This window comes from Leguminivora glycinivorella, chromosome 4, assembly GCF_023078275.1.
Source record: "Leguminivora glycinivorella isolate SPB_JAAS2020 chromosome 4, LegGlyc_1.1, whole genome shotgun sequence".
Taxonomy (NCBI): domain Eukaryota; kingdom Metazoa; phylum Arthropoda; class Insecta; order Lepidoptera; family Tortricidae; genus Leguminivora; species Leguminivora glycinivorella.
In genome coordinates, this window is record NC_062974.1 from 10,476,440 (window position 1) to 10,502,303 (window position 25,864).

The window sequence follows — 25,864 nt, forward strand, 5'->3', positions numbered from 1 at the left end:
AGTTTCCAAAATTGCGCAAATTCCAACATTGGAATAATGCTGTGATGGTGCGAACACTGGCTGTTATAAAATATACTTATATTTTATAACAGAAAACAACACAACATTTTAATGTACATTGGGCCTTACGAGGTTAAAATTTGTAATACAATTACTTTTTGCCCAACACTGGGCCCAAGGCATTAATTGAAAAGTAACATTGATTTTTTCATTTCAGGTGCATTTATCTTGGCACTTACAGTTACCCACTTTCTAGTCGGCCTGCCAATAGTGTATTTGGAAATGACTATTGGCGGTCTAGGACCTGAGGCGGGCTACTTAAGACAATCCTCTCAAAGTGCAATTGGGTGGGGGATTGTCGTTATCTCGGGCATCGGGTTGTGGCATAATACTATAATATTGGCGTGGACAATATTATATATTATGTTGTCGACGAAGAGCCTGTTTAATAATTCCTTACCATGGCGGCATACGTATCAAGGCGACTTCAATTCAAAGGGTAAGTACAGTTTGAATTTATGCAATTTTTATTTGGTCATACATGCTCTGGTTTATAATTTGAATGAATATTAATTTACAAACAATTTTTATTTACTTACTCCTAAAAAATAAATAATTTAAAAAGTATCAACACGACTGCAGTTCTAAAGCGAACTGAAAATCTGAAATAGTATTTTATACAATCGTGATATAATATAAAGCTTTTCAGTCGAGTACCATGTTTAACCAAAGGCCACGAAGCTTTCTGAGTGGCCTAATAGTACGGTACGAGAGTGAAAAGCTTAATTATATCACTATTGTATACAATACTTTTTCAGTACAGTGTTCTTATATACTTACTTAAAACAATCCAGTGTGGGAGAACCACGACTTTCCTTATTCTTCTATGGAGATTGAAACATTTCATTTTTCTTAATTTCTAATATCCAATGCCAATGAAGCGGGTAGGCTGGATGATCAAGGATACACCCAGTCGCTCAAAAAAAAATGACGGCCACACGGGCCGTGGGTAAAAAAATCCGTTAAGTTCAAGTTGCCGACTGGTTTCACTACGTAGTTAGCTACTCCAAGCGGGTAGGCTTAATGGTCAAGGAAACACCCAGTCGCTAAAAAAAAATCCAAAAATAACGGCCAGACGGGCCGTGGGTAAAAAAAAACCGTTAAGTTCTACGGATATTCTTCTATGGAGATTGAAACATTCCATTTTTCTTAATTTCCTATATTTTTCTAGTCAAACTTTATGAAATTTCCAAGAATTTTAATTTTTTTTGTAAAGGTCCCGCAACTTGCAAATGCGGTGTCTGTGCGATCTATGCGTTCTGGAGCGTTCGATTTGCATTGGGAAAATTGCATTTTCGAGTCGACGGCGACAAGGAGGCGGCTGCAAATGTTTGCGACGCTGGCAAAAGCTTTGCTTTAGGATTTTGCTCCGTTTTGTTGGAGATAGCACGGCGACTAATGTGTGTTCCCGGGACCGTGCAACCTTACGGAATGGGAGATAAGTGCTTGATATTGAAACGGTGGTGTGTGTGTGGATTGAGTGAGCACCTTCCGAAAATAAATAAAAATATGCTGATCATTTAGTAAAAGTTCTAAAACAATTGTAAAACGAATCTCTGAATTTGTAAAAAGATAAATCAAAAGATACAGCCATTAACATGTGCTCACTCAGTTCTCACAAACCACCAATGAAAACAGTGAATATATTCATTTAACATATAATATTTATATACTAAAATTTAGTAAAAAATAGGCCAACCTACCTCTATAAATATTAGATCACCTAGTGACGTATTAAATTTTTTACAAATAGTTTCTTATGCTCACTCAATCCACACACTTTTGAAAAGACGAATTTTGATGAAAAACATAAGATTTAGACCGCTATTATATGTGTATAGTTTAGTAAAAGTGAAATGGGAATTTGTAAAATACAAAACGAACCACTAACGTGTCAAGTTTTTTTATAATAAATTTTTGTAAGTGCTCACTCAGTCCACACGTTTTGAGAAAGTTAAAAATGTAAATATCTTACGATTTGTAGCACCTAAGACACTCGAAAGTACTTCAACATTTAGTAAAAATTTTTACTAAATATCCACCATCTAATATTTTATATTCGTTGTCTGGTTTTAAAGATATTCAGACATAACTTTTCTCATACAAATGTATCAAGTAGGGTGACCACACTATGTCGGCTCCTGATTTTCCCCACCTTCCCATTGTCATATTGAGATTGGGGAGTTTCGTTCAATTTTGATAATAGTTTACCGGATTTGTAAGTGGGAGCGAGAAAAGAATAACTATTTCTCGCTCCCACTTACAAATCTGGTACGCTCATCTGTTAGCGCGATTAGATTACCAGGTTCTGGTTTCTTACTAGTGAAGTATTATATTCTTTGTTTCTTACCAATTATCATTCATGTCCTTTTTAATGCATGCATGTCGATATGGTTATTATCTTGACGTCGATAAAAATTACACAATACACATCATCACTAGGCCAAGAACATAACCTAAAAACAGTTTGCAGATGGAGAATTAATATGGTATTAGTTTAATATTATCAAAATTGAACGAAGGAAACTCCCAATCTCAATATGACAATGGGAAGGTGGGGAAAATCAGGAGCCGACATAGTGTGGTCACCCTACTTGATACATTTGTATGAGAAAAGTTATGTCTGAATATCTTTAAAACCAGACAACGAATATAAAATATTAGATGGTGGATATTTAGTAAAAATTTTTACTAAATGTTGAAGTACTTTCGAGTGTCTTAGGTGCTACAAATCGTAAGATATTTACATTTTTAACTTTCTCAAAACGTGTGGACTGAGTGAGCACTTACAAAAATTTATTATAAAAAAACCTGACACGTTAGTGGTTCGTTTTGTATTTTACAAATTCCCATTTCACTTTTACTAAACTATACACATATAATAGCGGTCTAAATCTTATGTTTTTCATCAAAATTCGGCTTTTCAAAAGTGTGTGGATTGAGTGAGCATAAGAAACTATTTGTAAAAAATTTAATACGTCACTAGGTGATCTAATATTTATAGAGGTAGGTTGGCCTATTTTTTACTAAATGTTAGTATATAAATATTATATGTTAAATGAATATATTCACTGTTTTCATTGGTGGTTTGTGAGAACTGAGTGAGCACATGTTAATGGCTGTATCTTTTGATTTATCTTTTTACAAATTCAGAGATTCGTTTTACAATTGTTTTAGAACTTTTACTAAATGATCAGCATATTTTTTTTTATTTTCGGAAGGTGCTCACTCAATCCACACACACACAAACGGTGGGATTAAATAAAAGTTCCCTGGGAAAGATAAAACCGTCTGTAAAATATTAGAAAATCTGGAAATCTTTCGGTAATCTTTATGTATAGTCCATACTAATATTATAAATGGGAAAGTGTGTGTGTCTGTTTGTCCGTCTTTCACGGCAAAGCGGAGCGAAGAATTGACGTTATTTTTTAAGTGGATATAGTTGAAGGGATGGAGAGTGACATAGGCTACTTTTTGTATCTTTCTAACGCGACGCGAGCAAAGCCGCAGGCAAAAGCTAGTATAATATAAATGAGCTCAATTTATTTCAATCAAATATCTTAATATTTTAATTTTTATGACGCAATAATTTTAATAGTATACCAGAGTATGCTTTTAAATAATAATTAAAATAAAAACCACTAAAGATAACCCCCCATCGAGGGGGGTGAATTGATAATTTGTCCTTGAAATAACAACATTGTGGAAATTAGACATAGTTCGAATTTTAAAAACTAGTTTGCTCAACTTATCGGGTTTCACCAGTAAACCCTCGCCCTTATTCATAAACGTATAAGTACTAAAATTGATAAGCCGATAGTAATCGATGGAAAGAGGGGTTTGTTTTTCGTGATCATGGCCATTGCAACCTGGTTGAAACGTCGGAAAATGGGCAATATAAATTAAGGCGCGACCACACCGCTGCCTTAAAAACGGCAACGGTACGGAATCGCAGTGACGCATTGTATCCGTACCGTTTTTACCGCATGCTCCTCGCACCGCTGCTCAAAAAACGGCGACGGTACGGAAACGCAGTGACGTGTCCCATACGAAAGTCAGGTTGGACCCAGAGAGCGGTCTGCGTTCTGTCAGAGTTCCGCGTTCTGGTGACCATTGACCGCTCAAGAGTTCCAACGCACACAGGCAGCGTTCAAATTCTTGCGTTCTAGTTTCGTTTGTTGTCTTTGTACATGCAACATGTCACTGGAAAGTTCGTTTTCCTATGAAGAATTATTGCTTTTGGTACAGGCTTCTAAAAAGAAAATAAAATTAATACAACGCGAGAAAAACATGGCAAAATTTGTAGTATTTTCCAGTAAAAAAAATACTACAGATGAACAGCGATTCGATATTTAGGTATGTTCGCATCTCGATGAATAGTTTCATTAATTGAATAAAATAAAGGTATTTTTAGGGTATGTAATTATTTATTAACGATAAAATAAACAGTACAGCATTTCGTCGTGTATACAATCCGTAGATTCGACCTCAGAAATCCCTCCTTTCCCTAACCAATTAATTATTTTTTCTGTGTTTGCAACCTCAAACATCCCCGCGTTCCGGCGTTCTCTGCCTCGGCGGGAAAAGAACGCTAGAACGCGGCGTTCCACTTTGACCGTCGCGGGCAGACTGCCCACTGTGTGCGTTGTTGCTACAGACTCGGTACATTCTAAAGAACGCAGAACTCTGAACGCGGAACGCAGAACTCCAGACTGCTCTCTGTCTGTGCACGCTCTTATATATAATTAAATTTGCTTAAGCTACAATACATACCTCAAAAATAGGTAGCTGTTTCCGCCCTATCCCAGTTAACTTGCTCCTTCGTGAAGCAGATGTCGATGAGCAACAAAACGCACACACACAAACATTGTCGACTAATGTAGAGTTAGTTCTGCTGGATTTTTTACGGGAACTTTCATATCAATTCACTACATTTAAACCACGACTTTCACGCCATCACACGAGCTCAAAAAGTCTATTCATAATCATATTAATAATATTTTAATTAATTAGTATTTTCAAATATTTTGATTACTGTCACTGTCAATGCAATGAAATTTACTACATAGAGGTCCAAATCATATTTTAGAAGAATACTGGTAGGTAACAAAAAAAAACAAATCCTTGCGGAATCATTTCAAAATTGACAATTAGCAATATAGGGTTGTTTTAGGAAACAATGTTAAATTTACTGTGATATTTTAGGAATTATCTAAATTTTAAGTGTAAATAAGATTCATAAAACTGAAAAAATGGAAATTTGTTGCTTAGAGGAATGTGGTGCAAATACAGTGCGGCCAATGCTTGTTCCTCCGAGGGCTGACGATGGGCCTGTAGCGTACTACCCTTGTCTTCCGGCGTGCACTAAGACGTATTATTGCTGTGAAAAACCAAAGTCGAAGCCGCGCGAGGAAAGTTCTCGTCGAGGCGAGTGCCGTCATAGTCAACAAAAGATCGAACGTCGACCCTGTTCGCCGCCCAACAATCATCAGGATTGCTTCGTCATTCGCTCGCCGTCACCTCGTCCGCCGTGTTGCGAGCCGCAATGCAAACCGACCAAGACAAAGTATATTATTCCATGTTATCGATATGAAGATGGGCGTATTGTAAGTAAAGCGAAGCATCTATTTGTGTAGTTTACGTTGTACCTACACATGTAGCGATTCGGCGAAACATTCGTAATTCTGTCTCTTTAATTTCCCTTCTATAGCGCTAGTTTCGCCGAATCACTGCAAGTTTGGTTGTTGAATACTTTGTAAAGTAAAAGAATTCATCGAGTTAGTAGAACTTTCAATTCTGTTAAGTAATCTTAGTTCATCCGTACACTGAAACCAACTGCATTTTATTTTAATTTATTTACTTTGTGGTTGGTTTCAGGAACGGTATGTTCCTACCCGCCACGGAAGGCTACCAAAGACTGCGTACATGCGGAACGGAATTCAGGATCAAATCCACGGATACAGAGGTGCAATAAGGTTTCTGTGTGCCGGGGGGCTAGCGCTACAACCTTCCGTATACACAGCTGTTACACCGCTGAAAACACATTTCCCTAAAGTAACCCAAGAAGTGCTGCCCATTAAGAAGAAGAAATAATAAGCTTCTTAATTACATAATCAGTAGAAAAGTTTCAAGAAAAGTATAAATTCAAATTACGACCCAGACGATTTTTGGCAGGTATATCCCTTGCCATCATCGGCATTGAAAAGGAATGGCCTCCAAGATCAAACCGTTGGAGAAAGTGGTGGCATTGGATACATCAGGAAATGTTGGCACAGTGCGTGGTTTGGTGACTATCCCAAACCAATTGCCATTAGACCAATGAAGAAACTCGCTGTTAAAAAAGCTAAAAAACATTGATGCTTTCGGTGTGTAGAGTGTGCGTGGAAGTCATAAGCGGCATCAAGAAATACATTCAGAGTATGATTTTTACTACACTATTACTTATATTAATCGACTAATAAGTGGTCTACCGTCACTGCCAATGCTATATCATAGCAGACGTTTTTTTTTGTAGAATATAAATATCTGCACATCAAGACGCATAAGCAGTACATTTGTAAAAATTGGGCTGAACTATGCATTGTGAAGTGAGCATTTCATTAAATAAAGAAGAAATCAGTGTGGCTGGTTGATACATCATGCAAATTTAATAACGCACCTTGTATAGTGTGCCAACATTTTTATTTATTTATTTGTGTCACTAAATCTGAGTTATTTTGATCTCCGTAAGACTAAACGGGAGTGTCTGGGTTGCAGGTGCGCAAGCTCCCCGTGTCTGCCTTCAAGCGTAACGGCATGCAGGACCAGGAGCACGGGAAGGTCCAAGGCGCCACCAACTTCCTCCAACGCTGCCCGCGCGATGTAGAACTCGAATGCGATGTCAGCCCTAAAGTCAAAGTGTGCGATCCGGCTAAAGTACCCCTTTGCGACGGAAAAACCACTCTCTGCTGTCGTCTTCTGAAAAAACCTATAAAAGTTGCACTTGAAGATATACTAGACGATTGACTATGTACGCTGCCTTTGTATTTTCGTTTTGCTATTGTAAGTTATAGCTTATAAATTTAAATAAATTGAGGTCCTAAGAAGACGAAAGTCTTGCTTCTAAACAGGCTAAATTTGTACTCAAAAACACACTTTATCATATTGGATACCGTTCTTTTCATCCATTTATTTTGCTTCCTTGGAGTGAACGTTTGTCTGGCACTTTAAATTAGTCCCTTAAATCCCATTATCCTTATTAATCCTTAAACGTGTAACAAAGTTCTAAAAAAAATGGCGCGTGTAAAAATGTTGAGGCTCATAATTTTATGTTATAATCTCTGTGCCTGATGGTCCGCTCAATAATGTACAGATTTCATAATTGTCTATCATGTCATAGTCTTTTAATGTTAAGCAGTTTACGAGTCTCATAAATATAACCCCATTTAGGCCCACTTGCACCAACCACTTCACTCAGGGTTAGTGGGCTGTCAACTGTCAAATTCCAGATTCCTCCATTTTCGTTGATGCAAGTGGCCCTTAACTTCACTACGAGTATTTTTTATTTGGTCAACAGTGGTTCTACGAGTTTTTAACCATTTGTTTCTATTGTTGCAGGCGAATCAACCCACCGTGCTGATGCGGCGTGCATGCGAGGTGGCAATCGGCAAGCGTCCGCGTAAGAAGCCTTACGAAGAGCGCCGCTTCATTCGTGACGCTGATCACCAAGAGTCTCGATACATCAGAGAAGATGAAGAGGTAATATTCTAAATCACTGAAATTATTATTCCAGCACCCTAAGCACATGATTGGCGCGAGGGTATGTTGTCGCGAAATAAATCACACGTCTTCTGATCGTTATAATGACATACGAATAAGTGCGTTTTCACATTATCCGATCCGATATCGGATTTCGGATCGATATCCCATACATTACAGGCGCCATCTTGGATTTTTTCTATTGAAATCCTTCCGACATCCGATATCGGATCGGATAATGTGAAAACGGACTAAGGCGGCGACATACTCTCGCGCCAATCATGTCCCTTCAGAAAGGGTTAGCGTATGGTTGACGCGCGAGAGTATCTCGACGCGACACAAATCAGATCACACACCCGCTTCTCTACCCACACGTGCTTCTTTAATTGGATTAATGACATAAGGACGGGTAGTTTATTTTGCGGCGACATAATCTCGCGCCAATCAAATTGTTGCGATAAAAGCACGTTAATAATAAAAAGCGCATGCTTATCTCGCCTGATATCTGCCGCATGATATATTTATTTGTTATCAATTTCGGTAGTTATTTACTTCCATTTAAAATTTTATTTCAAAGAAACAGAAAGGCCATAAATTGAATATTCATCAAAATTCAATACCAATAAAAGCTTGAAGCATGGAAAATCGCCATCTGAATAAATTCCCACGCAATATCCTTTCAAAGCGAAAGCAAAAAGCTAAATGAACGCCTGTGACTCCGCGCCGAGGTGAAATCCAATTTCATTACAGGCGTTCAAAAAACTAAGGTGGACCGAATCAAACTGAAACCTCAAATAATATTAAAATCCGGCTTTTATTAAAAAACTTGAACGGAAGAGGAAAAGTTAATATAACTGTTATATATTTTAATGATAATCCGATCCTTCTGTACCTATTCGGCTTCCAAAAATTAATTAAAGACGAGCACAAGGTAAAAACCATACATATATAGACTTGAATGTCTCTTCCTGGATACAGAAAAATAATCATTTATGTACTGGATTTCAACGTTAGTAAAATTTAATGTCATGTTTTTACGGACTGCAGAAATTAACATTTATTATAAAATAAACGTATAAAAATTAAAATTTTGAAAAAAACCCCGACCGCGATATAGTGGACCGATTTTCATGAAACATGGCTAAAAACACTCCCGACTAACTCAGCTTTCAAACAAAAAACTAAATTGAAATCAGTACATCCGTTTGGGAGCTACGATGCCACAGACAGACACACACAGATGGACAGACAGACAAACAGACAGACAGACATGTCAAATTTATAACGACCCGTCGTTTTTGCATCGGGGGTTAAAAATCAATAAATAATCGGGGCTATGCTTGTGGTGTAGATGAAATTATTCGAGAATTAAGAATGTCCTATAATATTTATTTATTTATTTATTTATTTATTAAGAGATAGTGGTAGGATTTGCATTCGTTCGATAATTTCCGGGAACTGCTCTGCGTGAGATGCATTCTCAGTACGTTTAAAACTTAAGTATAATACAATTCCTGGAAAACATCCCGTTGATCTACTTGCTGTAAAAGTAAAAAAAGTCGTAGTATTTTTTATTTGTCTATACTAGTGACTGAGGCTCTATCTGCTACGGATATATCTAAATTGTGTTAGTTAAAAGTGCTGGGATGCAATATATTCTATTCAACGACTTAATGGTAAGCAATCACTGCCGGCTACTGGGTTAAATTGTGGCGTAGGCGAGAGGCTGGCAACCTGTCACTGCAATGTCACAGTTTCGTTTTTGTCACACCCCTTATTTGCCAAGAGTGGCACTGAAGCTTTAGTGGTTTCATGTGTTCTGCCTAACCCCTTATGGGATACAGGCGTGATTGTATGTATGTATCACTGCTGGCCATGGACACCTGGAGATTCGACGACTCTTTTATTTCCGAACAAACTTCTATGACATATGATTATGTGGAAGTGTAAGTGCGTTTTCACATTATCTGATCCGATATCGGTTGTCGGACCGATATCCCATTCATTACAGGTACCATCTTAGATTTATTCCATTGAAATCCTTCCGACATCCGATATCGGATCGGATTATGTGAAAACGGACTAAAGTGGAATGTTAAAATTAAATTTAGATTATAACCGCACATAACCTTATACATTACACTATTAGCTAGTTTGGGTCTTTTGCTCAGTGCCGCGGTGGGTGCGGCTAACTCGATCACTTCAGCAGAGCTGCACTTTCTGGTTACATCAGTTAGCACTTTCATATAAACTCATACCTCGTGTGAGTTCAAACCATGTTGACAGCGTTCGAACTTTGAGTTAAGTTCACTAATTGCCACGCGAGTGCATCCAGATTTGTATGCAAAGTTTTGAAAGCTGTTCTGAAAGCTTGGCCTAGATTTTGATATTTAATCAATTTTCCTCTATCTAGATTAATTCCTAATTATTAGCGGTATGTCCGCGCAGTTAGAATCTTATCACTCCAGGGTACGCATCCGAATGGCACAAAAGCTCACGAAATGCTCACGAAACGAAACGCTCGTAGATACATAACGCGACAGAGCCAGACTACCTTTCGCGTTTCGCGTTTCGTCACAGAAATTTCGTTTCGCGCACTCGCTCACGAAACGCTCACGAAACGAAACGCTAGTAGATATCTATCTCTATCGCTCGTGCGTATTGGCGCGACAGAGCCGGACTAACTGGCGTGGCGTTTCGTTTTCGTTTGGCGTCGGAGAAATGCCATTCGGCTACGCACCCAGAAGTCTCATTGTTAGACTCGTGTGGTGTCCATGGGTGGCGTGGCGGTAGGTAATCAATTGCCATTAGTCGATCAATTTGCGCGGTCGCCTCCTATGTCATAAAAATACTGATATATAATTTATTTGGTGTGGTCCATTTCACATAAATATCAGGATAAGTAGACAGTATAAGGACACCCGAACTTCCAACTTTCCGCTTTAAGCCCAGTAATTAACAGATAGCGCCGTAGGTATTACTGGAATTACAAAAAGTTTTTACCGGAAATTTCACAGTAGGATTTTTACCTGGGAAGTTAATTAATTCACGGAATCTAACTTAAGGAAGTTATCCGCTTATGTAAATAAGAAGATTGACGGCGCGGTGTTTTGTAGTTTGGACTGCATAAAAAAATAATAGGATTTGCCTTATAATTAGCTACATACACTACGTACACGACTGGTGCTGCCCTCATTTTATAGGCATTCTATTCTATATTAGGTACAGTCAACCAGTTGGAACCCTAGGCCACTGTAGAACTATGTCATAGTGCATTATAAATCAGATTGTATGAAATCTAGGGTACGTTCAGATGACAAGCGCTCAACGCGCGTTTTGATAACGCGCGTTTACAACTACATAACAACTTATTCAGGCCGTACACATGCTAACGCGCGTTTTATTAAAACGCGCGTTGAACGCTGCGCTAGCGCTCGAATGGGTGCCCGATTGATATTCCGAAATAAAATACGCCGATTTTCGTTACGCCGACAACGATTCGCCGACGTCTGTTTTGGCCGAATAACGATTGGAAGATTCTCATTTCGCATAATATTCGTTCGTAACCGGAGTCGGTAGGCAGAAATTTGATACGCCGATTTACTTTTCGACGAATAATCATTTAGTAATTGTAAAAATTGGCCGACACAAAATTGGTCGAAACACAATAGGTCGAGTGATATTTTTTTTTTTTGTGAGTTGACTGGAGCCTGGATATTGCGTACAAAGTGTTCTGCGGATTCAAAAATCTGGTTGTTAGATCGTTTATAAGATTAATTCACATTTATTTCATTTACTTATTTATATTACTCATCATGTTCTGATTCTAAGGATTAATTGTAGTAAATTATGTATTGTTCTTTTCAACTCATAAAATTTTTTCAAGAACATAATGTTGCCAGTATATGTAAATTATTCCCGCAACGAAAAGAATTTCACTTTATACATTCTTTAAGAACCCCCCCCCCCCTTCTTCCCGTGGGTGTCGTAGAAGTCGACTGTGGGGTATGGGTTAAATTGTGGCGTTGCCACTGCAATGTCACAATCTGGACTTCTTTCAACTACTTTTTGCCAAGAGTGGCACTGAAACTTAGTAGTTAATGTGCTCTAGCTACCCCTTTATGGGCTATAGGCGTGATTATATGTATGTATGTAACGTAAGAAAAAAAGTGTCTATTAAGTGCGTAATTTTTTTACAACAGCGATAATTTATTCGTCCGAAAATATTTTAACAATGTATAAAATGTGAAACGTTATTCGACTAAACGTGGCCTAAACGAACATATTACTTTGCTAAATGAAAAATGTCCAATAATAGTTCGGATAATTTGCACAGAAGCGAACTGAACTGTATGCGAACCAAGATTCTACGTAACGTTATTCGACCAAAAGTGACAGCGATAGTTTGATTATTCGGTTAAATGGCATTCGGCGAATCGTTGTCGGCGAATCAATAATCGGCTAAAAAATTGTCGGAGAATCATTAGGTAGCCGCTCGAATGTTGTCAGCGCGCGTTAACGCGCGCTTTGAGATCATTGGTTTTCTATGTTTCCGTTCAGTTGAGCGCGCGCTTTCGACGCCAATGGACGTATTTTAGGGTTCATCGGTTCGTCCAGAAATCGTCCGAAATGGAAACCGAAGCTTTTGATACGGAATTATTTATAGACGAAATAGAGAAACGTCCTGCGATATGGGATATGACAAGTATGACTTGGCTTTCAGTCGGCCTAGTTGACAAAATTGGGTGCGCCAGAAGACGGAGATATTGTCGTCTTCTGGCGCGTCGTTTCAACCGTCGGTATAATATCACCGTTAAAACTGTTCCTACGTCCATCTTCGACAAACGTAAGAAATCTACTGACTGAACCATAGCGGTCTCGGCAACGCGCGTTCAACGCTCGGCAAGCGCGTGTCATGTGAACACTATACAAAAACTTAGCGCGCGTTCAACGCGCGTTGAACGCTTGTCATCTGAACGTACCCTTACTGGTTGTCCTTTTGACATGGTTGTAGAGTGGCCTAGTGTTCCAATTGGTTGACTGTGCATTGTATGGTGTCAAATTAGTTCCGAAGGCCGCTGCTAGCATTACTATTTGTCATGCCCTTAGGATCATGAGTATTAATAATAATCAGGGTACGTAGCCAAATAGCACAAACGCTCACGAAACGCTCACGAAACGATACGCTCTTGCGTATTGGCGCGACAGAGCCAAATGGAATTTCTACGACGCGAAACGAAAACGAAACGCCGTGAAATGTAGTCTGGCTCTGTCGCGCCAATACGCGAGAGCGATAGAGATAGACAGCTACGAAAGAGATATTATCGTGAGCGTTTGTGCATTCGGCTACGCACACTGATTACCTTTCGCGGCGTTTCGTTTTCGTTTTGCGTCGCAGAAATGCCATTCGGCTACGGCATCAGAGCTACTCTGTCACGCACGTTGTCAATAGTGTTTGACTTTGATAGTGTTTGTTCGACCCATTAGGCGACACTTATCAATAACATCCACTCCAAATAACAAAAGACAATTTCTCTAGTTTCTTTTATTTTATCCAATACATGTGCCAGTAGTTTAGGTTTAGGCAGCCCGAATGTAAGTGACACAGAATTTTTTCTTTTAACCTAGATAATTTATGTTTTCTTTTCTTTCTTTATCAGGGTAACTGTTGTTTTCATTTCGAAAAACAGAAACACAGCTCGCGCCCACAATGCCCGGCCGTAATAGCACAATGCGCCTCGTGTCCGCAATACTGCATGGAGTACCCGCCCTGCGTGACCGCTCGCCCCGAGCCGTCCCTACCGCCGAATTGTTACTATTATTCATGCTATAATCCTTGTTAATAACTAAAATATGAAGGCTAGCAGAATGGTATCCACTCCATAATACATTGTGTCAATCGCGATGAGGCGCAGATTTGTCAAATCTAACCATTATTTAAATATTTATGAATCAGAGCGCCATGGGCGTCTTCGCAAATGAAAATATATGAGTATATAATTATACCTACAATATTGACCCTTTGGTGAAGCGTCATTATATTCTTAGGAGAAATAATGCATGTAGTGAACACTTTGTGAATTTAAAATAATTTATTTTTGTTAATTTTGATTACTAACTACACCTTCGTATACAACACTCTATTCAATATTCCTATTCAAAGTATTTTGATATCTAAATATCTGACAATGTAAAAGTAGGCTATTAAAATATTTGTCTTGTATACACCAGGTTATCTAGCCAGCGTCACAATCGATTCGTTAGCGATTTTTGTTGTGACTGTGACGTTGGCTAGGTACCCCGCTAAAATTTGTTTTTGTTTACTGTTTGCCATTGTTTTGTAAGACAGTTGTATTTATGGCAGTGTTTGTTGTCATCTTATCCAGTTTTATTCGCCATTACATTAATTTTTGTTGATGAGTGTGATTTTTCTTTTAAAAAACAATTGAGTATTACAGAGAAAGGGGGAAAACGGGGCGACTTTAAGAAAATTACTCAATTAAGTGATGTTTTATTACTGTAATTTTTTTTACATAGACAATACGAGTATATCCAGCTCATTTTACAGTAGTCTGATATTGGCTTCGTGCGAAGTGCATGGAGGGGGTAAGCAAAGCGATCGCAGTGCTTGCGGTGGTCAAAATCGACACTGATTGTGGTTGTCATCTATCAAAACTCATAAAATATAATACAATGTGGTGTAATGTTTGATATGGGGTATCAATGTTGTTTCGTTGTTAATTGTAAAAATAATGGCATAAATAGTCGTTGCACGTTCTATGCGTTTCTTAGAGCACACTGGAAATTGGATTAAAGAACTAAATGGATAGCTACGGTAAAAAAAAACGTAAGTGACATGTCAAAACAAAACATGATAATAAATTATATTTAAGCTTTCTTTACCTAATATTGTTCAATACGCTGTTAGTATTTTTCCTACCGTAAAAGATTATGCTTAAAGATTCAGGCCTAGCCTGGGAATAGGCCCGTGTCGGATATTTCTGCGGCCGCGGACATGACTACGTACTTACGTTTAGATTTGTTTTATATGGCATTAACGGGACGGAGGTTTAGCGAATACCATATCACTAGCTCGAAGAACTTGTACCATTACTCCTATGTTCTTCAAGATTCCTTATATGCCCTGCCAGCACCAATTTATTGACTCTTTCTGTAGTCTGGGGTTGGAAGTTTATACCGTGAGTAATGCTTTGGAAACTGATTTTTGGTATTATATCCTTGTCTTTATAATCTATCTACCTAAATTACACTTGAAATAGTAGCTCTTGTTATTCGATTTATTTAAAATTAACGAAAAATCGTTAAAATATAGTGTTTGTTTACATGTCATTTTTTGACATTTTCCACTTCAAATTCACATGGTAGTGGGCGTTATTGTCGTGCACGTAGCCAATATCAGACAAATCTTCTTATTGCGTATTACCGATAGCGACACGAGCTCGGATCGCTCAAAAAGTCTTAAAAGCGGTTAAAAGGTTAAAAACTGAAAACTTTAAAGACGCCCCTGCATGCTCGAATGTTGCATTGGGTAGGGTACGTGCTACATTTATTCGTAAACTTGTACCTTGACCTATAGAGGCTATAACATAACTCCAAGAAGGAATAAAATACTTGTTATTTCGTGTTCCAATAACTAGCAATGACCCTACTCTTATCATGTTTGGGATTCTAGAGTTTAATGTTTCTGCACTTTCTGCTTTAGCTAGTTGCATGATATTTTTCCCCTCACTAGCTCGGAAACACGTGTTTTGTCCTTTAATACCAGCGGGTAAAAACGCATTTTATCCACTAGTGGGTAAAGTAATTTGACCTTGAATAAAGTCAAATTAACTGCTTTAAAATTGATAAAAGTAGGTGAATCTAGTAATAAAGATGATTTACCACCTATGGAATTACTGGAAGCAGTGATTAACGCATTTTTTGCGTTGTAGCTATTTTACTTCTCGTGTGTCGCAAGTTGCACTCGCTTCGCTCGTGGATAGAATCCTTTCACTTGCTCGTTTTTCAATTCCACACTCGGCGTTAAAATACAACTTTGCCCCCTTGTATAACAAATAACTATTATACACATAATTTACCGCGTCTATTTGTCACAAAAATGTTGAAATTTAAAACAGCTGTCAATTCCAGTTCAAACATAATCGGAAGTATTAGTAGTTATGAAATGAAACGTTGTCGTTGTGGAAATTGTAGTTGAGTGAAGAAAACTAAGTATGACGTGATTAGTAATTAGACTAATTATTTTTTCATAATTCAACCGTTGACTTAGGTATTTTATCTTTTTTGTTATCTTTCGATTTATTCCACTGACTCTTATAAGATAGGAAGGTAAATAATTAATAGGCAATATAATATTTTTGTTCAATATCTAGTTTATCTTCTCAAGAGAACACAAATAATTTTTCAACGCTAATATTAAGTAAAGTATTCTACGTACATCATTTTGCAGCGGTAAGTTTTCTCACACTTTTACTGATTACACTTTGAATAAAATATAATAACGAATGAATCATATAGGTATAGGCTGTTATCAAATTAGTCACGGATATTTTAAGGGCGTTAATTAACATCAAAACAATTAACTTTCACTAGAAATTAATACAAAATTTTAATGATTTTTTTGTTTTCATTTCCTTAACGAAATAAATATTTTAATTTATTTTCTGAATATAACCATCCTCTTTAATGTAATTGCATGTCAAGATTTGGTCAAGATGTTTAGCACTGTCTCTCATGTCACGTTAATAGTTTCTAGAGAGATCTCATTTAATTATTTTATTAAAAGGGTGTTTAATCAAAGCACATTTGTTTTCTAGTTTTCTCCAAAAAAACATAACAAAACCTATGATGTTTCATACATAAATATACTCCACGAGCGGAGTACTATCAGTCGTAGAAATATCCGTGACTAATTCGTTAACACCTTATATAATACGAAGTAGATATACATTTTGGTTTGGGTTTTCTTTTTATCAAAGCACCATTTCAGTGATCACTTTGACCTGATTCTAAACGTTTTGTTACAGACAACACGGCGTCCTAAACCCGCAGTGCAATCAAATGGAAAAACGAAGATTGCGAGGATTCGCAATAAAACCGCAATAAACTAGGGCATTGAGAAATAACAATAAAACAAATTTAGATTTATTTTCGTGTAATGAAGCGGACTGGTGTTACGAGTCGTGTCGTGATGTGTCGTGTCGTGTCGTGAGTCGTGTGAGTCAGTGTGTCCAATGCGAAGACGGCGGTGGGGGGGAGGGGAGGTGACTCGCGCGCACCATGCAGCTGGCTCTGTCGCTGCTACTCCTGGCCGCATGCGTGACTGCTTTCGCGCAGATTGCGTGGACGCCCATTTTTCTTGACGCCACCAGTAAGTACTTACTTATGCTATTTCTAAAAATAATCCCCTAGGAATATAGGATTCAAAGAAATGATGTGTAAAACGACTTAGGATCCATGAAGTCGGGTTGCAACCCAACTGTAGCAGTGCAGTCGCAGAAATGCCATTCGACTACGGCACCAGTTCTTATGAGTTGCAGTTCACTTAAATCAGCCCTTAACCCCTCAAGCGCCCAGATCTGTCCCAGGCAATTTAAACGTAATTACCAGATTGAAAGTTATTAATTCAGTAGCACATTTTTGACAACGGCGTTCCAGGGGTTAACCTAAAATTAGCAATTAAAAAACTCACGAACAGGGGCCCGTTTCTCGAAAGGTACAAGCCTTGTATTACAAGTGTGTTACCTGACAACCCATACGATTTAACAGTTCGCGCACTTGTAATATAAGGCTTGTACCTTTCGAGAAACGGGCCCCTGGTCATGTTACACATGTTATTTCAATCAGTCTCAGTACAAGAAGTACCTACTAACGTTGACCGAACTAGCACCACAAAAGGAATATTTCCCAGAAATTAAGACGGAAAATTAGTATGCACTATATCCGTTTTTAAAAAAGTTATTAAAAAAACAGTATAGCTGGAGTAGCAGTTGAAACTTTCCTTAGGGAAAAATAGTTTTTCTGTATTACAACTATTACATTAAATATACAACATAGCAACCTCGAATTGTAGTTTTTGAGAAAATTTCTTAAAAATAAAAATAAATCAAATACAGGGCAGAGGAAAATAAATGGAATCCTATCAGAGTTGAAAAGCTACAGTTTAGTATTTTTGTTATTCATATACCAATATAACATGAACAGAAAATGTTGGTCTGATAGTCTTCACTGCCTTTACTTACTATTTACTATTATATTATTATTATATTAAACTAATGACCTTCGCGACATGATTAGACAACGCACAAGTGAAAAATATTTAGTTCTTAAAGTCGATCACAATCAAATCACGATAGTCTTAAGCGGCATATAACTGTAAGTCAAAACTAATCTTAACATTTGTGCAACAGGCCAAGTTGACCTATGGACGCAATCACCAAAGGGCTGCGCGTGCCCGTCGTGCGCGACGGCGCGCAGACGGGACGTGGCGCCGGCGCGCTGCGCGCTGCGTGCGCGACGGCGCGTGCCCGTGCAGGTGACCTGCAGACGGGGAGTGCGCGTGCTGCGTGCGCGACGGCGCGTGCCCGTGCGGCGACGTGGCGCCGGCGCGCTGCGCGCAGTGCGGCCTGGAGCAGTACTGCGCCAACAGTAAGTCGCCTATAGATGTAGACACTGCAGGGCTGCAGGTGACCTGCAGACGGGGAGTGCGGGTGCTGCGTGCGCGACGGCGCGTGCCCGTGCGGCGACGTGGCGCCGGCGCGCTGCGCGCGGTGCGGCCTGGAGCAGTACTGCGCCAACAGTAAGCGGTCTATAGATGTAAACACTGCAGGGCTGCAGGCGACCTGCGCGCAGTGCGGCCTGCGGCGACGTGGCGCCAGCGCGCTGCGCGCAGTTCGGCCTGGAGCAGTACTGCGCCAACAGTAAGTCGCCTATAGATGTAAACATGCAGGGTTGCAGGTGACCTGCAGATGGGGAGTGCGCGTGTTGCGTGCGCGACAGCGCGTGTACGTGCCAATTCCATACGCTGCATTGGAAAAAGACAAAACGTGTAGTTAAAAACCACGCCTCCAACAAGAAAACTCGGTTTCATATCGTCGTTACTATAAAATGCCTCGTCCAGGCGTTAAGGTAAATTATTACAAAAGTAGAATAACGCATAATCATCCGAAATCCTAATTTCGTTCAGCTCATCAGAATTTCTTTCATTTTCAGCACGAAAGTCGTAAATGATAACATAAAATTATAATAAAACCCAGACACCCACTTTTAATCTTCCCGTCCACTCTTGCACTTTCGACTTATCACGCCCAAAATTGATGACCCAGAAATCGCTTACGTCACTTTAATGGTCGGTTTCCGTACCGGCACAATCGAGGAGACCCGACACGTCCTTGACAGCCCGGGATTTGACTTTTGAACCGTAAAACGCTGGTAGTACACCCGCAAAGTTTGATTTTAATAATTTAGTTCTAATCCTTTGTTCCTGGCGAAATAAGGCAGGTTGCGAACCGCGCGAGCTGTATTATTCACAACTTACAGTATACAGTGTTCCCGACAACTTGTTGCTGGGATCCAATTAGTAACTCTATCATTGTTTTAAGCGACGCTATGATGTACATATATTTGTAGTACTAAAATAAAACTCCTGAACTCGGTAACAAAATCAACTTAGTTTTAAAGTTGGTTAGTGTATATTTTAAAATTTCAACACGTTTATTCTATGTACGTCTACATCTACTTCAATACATTCAAATATTTTGCCCTATCTAAGCAAAGTCAAAAGTTTTCAACACGATGATGAATAAAGGGTTCATTTCATTGACAAATCACAATGAAAAATCCTAATGAAAACGAAGCTCAGTGAGCAAAAAGTTGATTTAATTCCCAATTACGTGCCATCGGATTCCGACGACGCGGTACATGCAAAATAGAATCACGAATGAGACTTCGAATTGCTTACTTATATCAATGCAAATAAATTAAACAAACGACAATTTAAAAACGGACTGCTGTTTGTAGCAGGATCCCCGGGGGATTGAGGTCCGGTTCTCGCAATGTTTACCTTTCCTTGGATAACGGTCCATTATTAACCCTTGGCCAATATCAAAGCTTTTCAGTGTTGTTCTTGTGGGATTTCAAGCTCGCCCGTCGTTGCGCAGACATGCTCTGTGACAAATGTGATTAAATGCTCGGAATAAATATTAATACTTACGTACAGAAAGGACACTTCCTATGAAACGAAGTTTGACAACAGTTTAGGGTCGAATCATGTTGGCCCTTTCTTATGCATTAAGGTTCTCAAAAATAGGGTTCGCAAAGGGCTGTCCAGTTGCCAAACCTAATAATTTTGCAAAAAACCGAATACCTAATAAGGATGATTAATATGTGCTGGAAACGGATATGTATTTAAAATCGATGCCAAAAGAAACACACACGTAAGATCACACGGGTATGTTAAGTATTTGCCAGTTATAAAATAAATGTAAATATTTGTTGTATTGTTTGGCACATTAATAGCTCAGGTGGAAGATCACTGGGCCATCGACAGTAGTTTTGGATGCAAATCCCAGTAAAGTTTCCAGATTTTCATTTATTTATCTCTAACAAACACTCATCATTATTTTAACAGGCCAAATTTAAAAGCCAGAGAGCCTATAGCATCCATACTAATATTAATAAATGGAAAAGCGTGTGTCTGTTTGTTGTCCGCCTTTCAGGGAAAAACGGAAAGACGTGATTTTTTTAATGGAGATAGGGATGGAGAGTGACTTGAGCTACTTTTTTGTTTCTTTCCCTAAACGGGGGGTGGAAGTTTGTACGGAGCATTCCGGAAATTTCGAAGTTAACGCGAGTGAAGCCGCGGGTAAAAGCTAGTTTCTAATAATAAGAACACACCATAAACCACTTAAACCCACTGGCAAACCTACCTAACATGTTTAATTTTGACAGTGTGCAACATCACAATCGACTCCCGCGTTTTGAAGACCAAGTCCGGCAAGACTTTCGGGCAGATCAAGTCGCCTTCCATCCAGGGCCCGGGGGCCTGCTCCTACTTCCTCCAGCCAGATGCTGGCCAGCGGGTGGAGATCCAGCTGTACCGGCTGGTCTCCGTTGGAAGGTTCAATGGTACCAGGTAAGGCATCATTTATGAAATAGGTATCATAGACCAAGGATTATTTATATAGGATTTACATACTTCATAGTCTTCATACTGCGAATCGTGCCTACACATGATGCCTACAATTTTTTTTTTTTAAATATGTATTGACGTGATATTATGATTTTAAAGTAAAGAAATATGTCATTTGAAAAAATAAGAACACGCAAAAATATTTGGGGAAAATAATTATGATTTTGGTCACTACCAGGGGCCCGTTTCTCGAAAGGTACAAGCCTTGTATTACAAGTGCGCGAACTGTCAAATCGTATGGGTTTCCATGGAAACACACTTGTAAAACAAGGCTTGTACCTTTCGAGAAACGGGCCCCAGGCTGCGAACAGGGCGATTTAGTTTTAAGCCTAAAAGGTCCCATACATTTCAGGGCAGGGGTACGCTTTTTTGTATGGGCTTTGTCAGTCCAGTATTAAATCGTTCTTGCATAGACTAAAGAAAAAGCAACCAAAGTGCATTGGTGGCCGAGACGGAAATCGAAACCGGCTCTTCAATACATACATACATACATACAATCACGCCTGTATCCCATGAAGGGGTTGGCAGAGCACATGAAACTACTCAACTACTCTTCAATCTTCAATTTAAATAGGTACGTGGCTACAGTGATTGCCACTAGACTACCTGGCTGCCATGGTACTCGTCGAAAATTCTCTAGTTTATGTTATCTTATTTCTGAAGGGCCAGGCGTTTTTGACGACCTCATTAATCATTATCATAGAGGTTTTGGTTCCGGGAATACTTATACACCGTGTTTCACTTAACACTAAAAACCTGAAAACCGTTTGTTCAGAATCGAGAGTAGAATCGATTGAGCTATATCTTGATCGGGGTAATATTTTTTGTTTTAATTTGTATTATTAGTTATTGTTTACGTGCCCATTCTACAAATTCGTAATACAACATTGTGCATATCATATTGCTAGAGGTTGTATACCTTTTTCAGTATTTAGGGGTATTAATACTGGCTGGTTACTTGGACGATTATCATAACTCATAACAAATTGAACTCTTACCTAATTACAACCTTGTCATTTTGAATGTTAGGTTTAAATTTGCTTACTGCGTCACCTGTCCAATTTGAAGTTTACTGTGACACAGTTTAACGTGCTTTACAGTGACATAGCTGTCTATTGGTAAACCTTATGTCGTTGCAGTAACGTACACAATTAATCAGTTTTAAGGTTTACAATGGTAGCTAGCAATTATTTTATTGAGTGTAGAGTTAAAAGTCGAGTAGAGCTGCACAGAAAATTAAATATTCAATTAAAAAAAAATAATCATCAAATTAAAAAATGAATATTCTAGATACGTTTAAAAAAATAAAAATCAGTTGGGGTGTCTGAGGTTTTGAGTAATACCGGAAACACGGTGTATATTGCCAAAATAAGTATAAATAATGAAAACTAGAACTATTTTAGTATTTGTAGCATATTCAAAACATATTAAAACTCATGCATGCAAAGATTGCTCGATGTCTCGCTCGAAAAGTCGTGTAAGTAAATAAGTGAAGTGCATTAGGGTAATTCCGTAAATCTTGATTTCATGGAAGTAATGGTGATTTTTATGCGACTTTCGTAATTAGACAACTTTCGGAATTACCCTAAGGCACTGGTCCCACCGCGAGGTAGTAAGCTATGAGCTACCGGCTATAAAAACGAACAAAAATAAGCACTCCCGTGTAAATAAAAGAGACACGCCGATGTTTATAGTTACTCGTCCAGCAGTGAACTATCAGTGTCGCCGTATCTCTTTTATTTCCACGGTAGTGCTTATCTTTTGTTCGTTTTTATAGCCGGACAGCTCATAGCTTACTAGCTCGCGGTGGGACCAGTGCCTAATGCACCTTAGAAAGTTTCCATCGTAACGTGTTACCTCGATTCTAATGAGATGATTTTGGTAAATGAGGTGAATGTATTATAACTGATAACTTGTTAATATTTGTTACCGTTTTTACGGTTCCGTACCAAAAAGGTACAAAAGGAACCCTTATGTCGCCGCTCTGTCCGTCTGTCTGTCTGCCTGTCTGTCACATTATTAAATATCTCGAGAACTACTTATGCTATCTCTTTGAAATTTGGAATACTTATGAACATCGTTAACCTCTACAAATTGAAAGTATTATTTTTTTTAATTTATTAATATTAACTACAGAAAATGGCCAAAATGAAAGGGGGTCAAACTGTAAATTTCAAGTAACTAGGTCAAGTGGGGTATCGTTAGAAAGAGCTCAAACTGTACATATCAAAACTTTGTTTTGTAATTTTTTGGTTGTGGAAAAAAAATGTTTTTTTAAGGAAAATGTAAAAAAAAAAATATCGTTCCCCCCCTTATCTCCGTTTACCAACATAAATTTATGAAATTTTCACCAAACATGGCTATTATAATAAATATTACAGGAAATATAAAATTGTACACGTATCTTGAAAACTTTTTTTAATTTATAAAAAACCTTTCAGTTAAAACCGAAATAAATTACACATATGAAAGAAAAAGTGACCAAGTCCTCTGGTGCCTGAGGCTGGAATCGAACCAGCGTACTTTCCAATCGCGGGAAATGCCTCTTAATCCGCTCGGCCACCCAGGTCACAGCTGTCGAGGTCGAAATTATCTCTCATATGAGTAATCTATACAAGGACTCGTAGCGCCCTCTGTCCACCCCTAGGGCAGAACGGTATGGTTCTTGCCCCCCGTGTAAACCAAACTCAGGTTGGTTTCGACACAGCTCGAGAGATGGCGCTGCTAAATCAATTCTAATGAACACAAGTTAAATTATAATCTATTGAAAATATTTCAACTTGTGCTGTCTTAAAGTAGTCACACTACTATGTATATAAATTAAAACCGAAATAAATTACACATATGAAAGAAAAAGTGACCAAGTCCTCTGGTGCCTGAGGCTGGAATCGAACCAGCGTACTTTCCAATCGCGGGAAATGCCTCTTAATCCGCTCGGCCACCCAGGTCACAGCTGTCGAGGTCGAAATTATCTCTCATATGAGTAATCTATACAAGGACTCGTAGCGCCCTCTGTCCACCCCTAGGGCAGAACGGTATGGTTCTTGCCCCCCGTATTACTCATATGAGAGATAATTTCGACCTCGACAGCTGTGACCTGGGTGGCCGAGCGGATTAAGAGGCATTTCCCGCGATTGGAAAGTACGCTGGTTCGATTCCAGCCTCAGGCACCAGAGGACTTGGTCACTTTTTCTTTCATATGTGTAATTTATTTCGGTTTTAATTTATATACATAGTAGTGTGACTACTTTAAGACAGCACAAGTTGAAATATTTTCAATAGATTATAATTTAACTTGTGTTCATTAGAATTGATTTAGCAGCGCCATCTCTCGAGCTGTGTCGAAACCAACCTGAGTTTGGTTTACACGGGGGGCAAGAACCATACCGTTCTGCCCTAGGGGTGGACAGAGGGCGCTACGAGTCCTTGTATAGATTACTCATATGAGAGATAATTTCGACCTCGACAGCTGTGACCTGGGTGGCCGAGCGGATTAAGAGGCATTTCCCGCGATTGGAAAGTACGCTGGTTCGATTCCAGCCTCAGGCACCAGAGGACTTGGTCACTTTTTCTTTCATATGTGTAATTTATTTCGGTTTTAATTTATATACATAGTAGTGTGACTACTTTAAGACAGCACAAGTTGAAATATTTTCAATAGATTATAATTTAACTTGTGTTCATTAAAACCTTTCAGATTTACATTTTCAATTTCAACATCCTTGCGGGTGTTTATTGTACCTGCATTTTTTAACAGAATAACAATGAAATTACCTGCTTTTAAATAGAGGCAAAATGGTTGAAATCGGTCCACGCAATAAACAAGTATCCCATAAAAATCATCTTCCATACTAGCTCGCGCACATTAGTTTACTCAATTTGCTGATAGATGTCGCTGTACGTTGAACGCTCATTTCCTACATCGCGTTTTTACTGATATAATGAGGTCGGTTCAGGAGTGTCCTTGTAACATGTCGTAAGTCGCATACTATTGAAGTCGAATAGTCTTGATTTTATTTGGACTGGAATATTACTTCTTATGTGGGAAATTGAGTCTTGAGGGATTTAGTCAAGTCTGTAGAGTTCTATGAATAACATTTTGATGATTCAACTATTGAAAGTTTGTACGGAACCCTCGGTGAGCGAGTTCGACTCGCACTTGACCGGTTTTTTTAGTATTTTCACGTTTATTGTATGCACGAGTTTTGGCCACTACATAAAGTTAATATAAAATAAATAAATAAATAAATAAAAAAGCCATTTATTCATCTTTTTTTTTTACATGTCTTGTGTTCTTGTCTGTTCTTCTTCTGATGAACCCCTCATTGGGTGAAGGCCTCCTTTATCTCTTTCCAGGTGTCCCTATCTAGGGCTAGCGTCATCCACTGTTTCCCTGCTGCCTGGGTTACATCGTCAGCCCATCGTCTGTTTGGGCGACCTTCGCGCCGCTCTCCTGGTGGACCTTTCCATTTTGTTACCTCAATGGTCCATCTTCGGTCAGAGTAGCGCGATAAGTGCCCAGCCCAACGCCATTTCAGTGATAGAGCGTGTGTGAGAGCGTCTACTACTTTTGTCCTCTGTCTGATTTTAGTGCTGTTAATTTTCTGTATTTTCCTGATCTTTAATATACTTCTTTCCATCGCTCTTTGGGTTCTTATAATTCTCATTTTTATTGATTTTGTGTAGGTCCATGTTTGGCAGCCGTATAGTAGACATGGCAGAAGGCAGGTGTCCATAACTACTTTCTTCATATGGAGGCTGTATTTGCCCTTTAGCACCTCTTTTAGTGACCAGAATCTTTTCCAAGTTATGCTTGCTCTCCTTTTCACTTCTTCCTCGTTGTTTGTTTAAATAAAT

The 25,864-nt window shown here is 38.8% G+C and overlaps 2 protein-coding genes across 6 annotated transcripts in view; both read left to right on the top strand.

The window, feature by feature from the left end:
- The first annotated feature begins 318 nt into the window (after positions 1-318).
- Positions 319-18,287, top strand: LOC125225865. 5 transcript variants are annotated; one of them, XR_007177033.1, is made up of 6 exons: positions 5,237-5,666; positions 6,235-6,477; positions 6,817-7,101; positions 7,657-7,797; positions 16,845-17,188; positions 18,228-18,287. XR_007177033.1 is itself a non-coding variant. In XM_048129739.1 (4 exons), exons 1-4 carry the CDS (start codon positions 424-426, stop codon positions 13,638-13,640), a joined length of 735 nt encoding a protein of 244 aa, XP_047985696.1. In that variant the 5' UTR covers positions 319-423; the 3' UTR covers positions 13,641-14,206. The 5 variants fall into 5 exon arrangements, 1 of the variants encoding a protein (XP_047985696.1); XR_007177032.1 differs by having other exon boundaries at positions 6,817-7,069; XR_007177034.1 differs by lacking the exon at positions 6,235-6,477 and having other exon boundaries at positions 6,817-7,069.
- Positions 18,288-18,366: 79 nt separating this feature from the next.
- Positions 18,367-25,864, top strand: part of LOC125225327 — a 65,498-nt gene continuing 58,000 nt past the window's right edge. Inside the window, exons 1-2 of the mRNA XM_048128977.1 lie at positions 18,367-18,465; positions 20,767-20,950. Of these exons, the coding sequence (XP_047984934.1) occupies position 18,465; positions 20,767-20,950 (185 nt within the window). The 5' untranslated portion in view covers positions 18,367-18,464. The remainder of the gene's footprint in view (positions 18,466-20,766; positions 20,951-25,864) is intronic.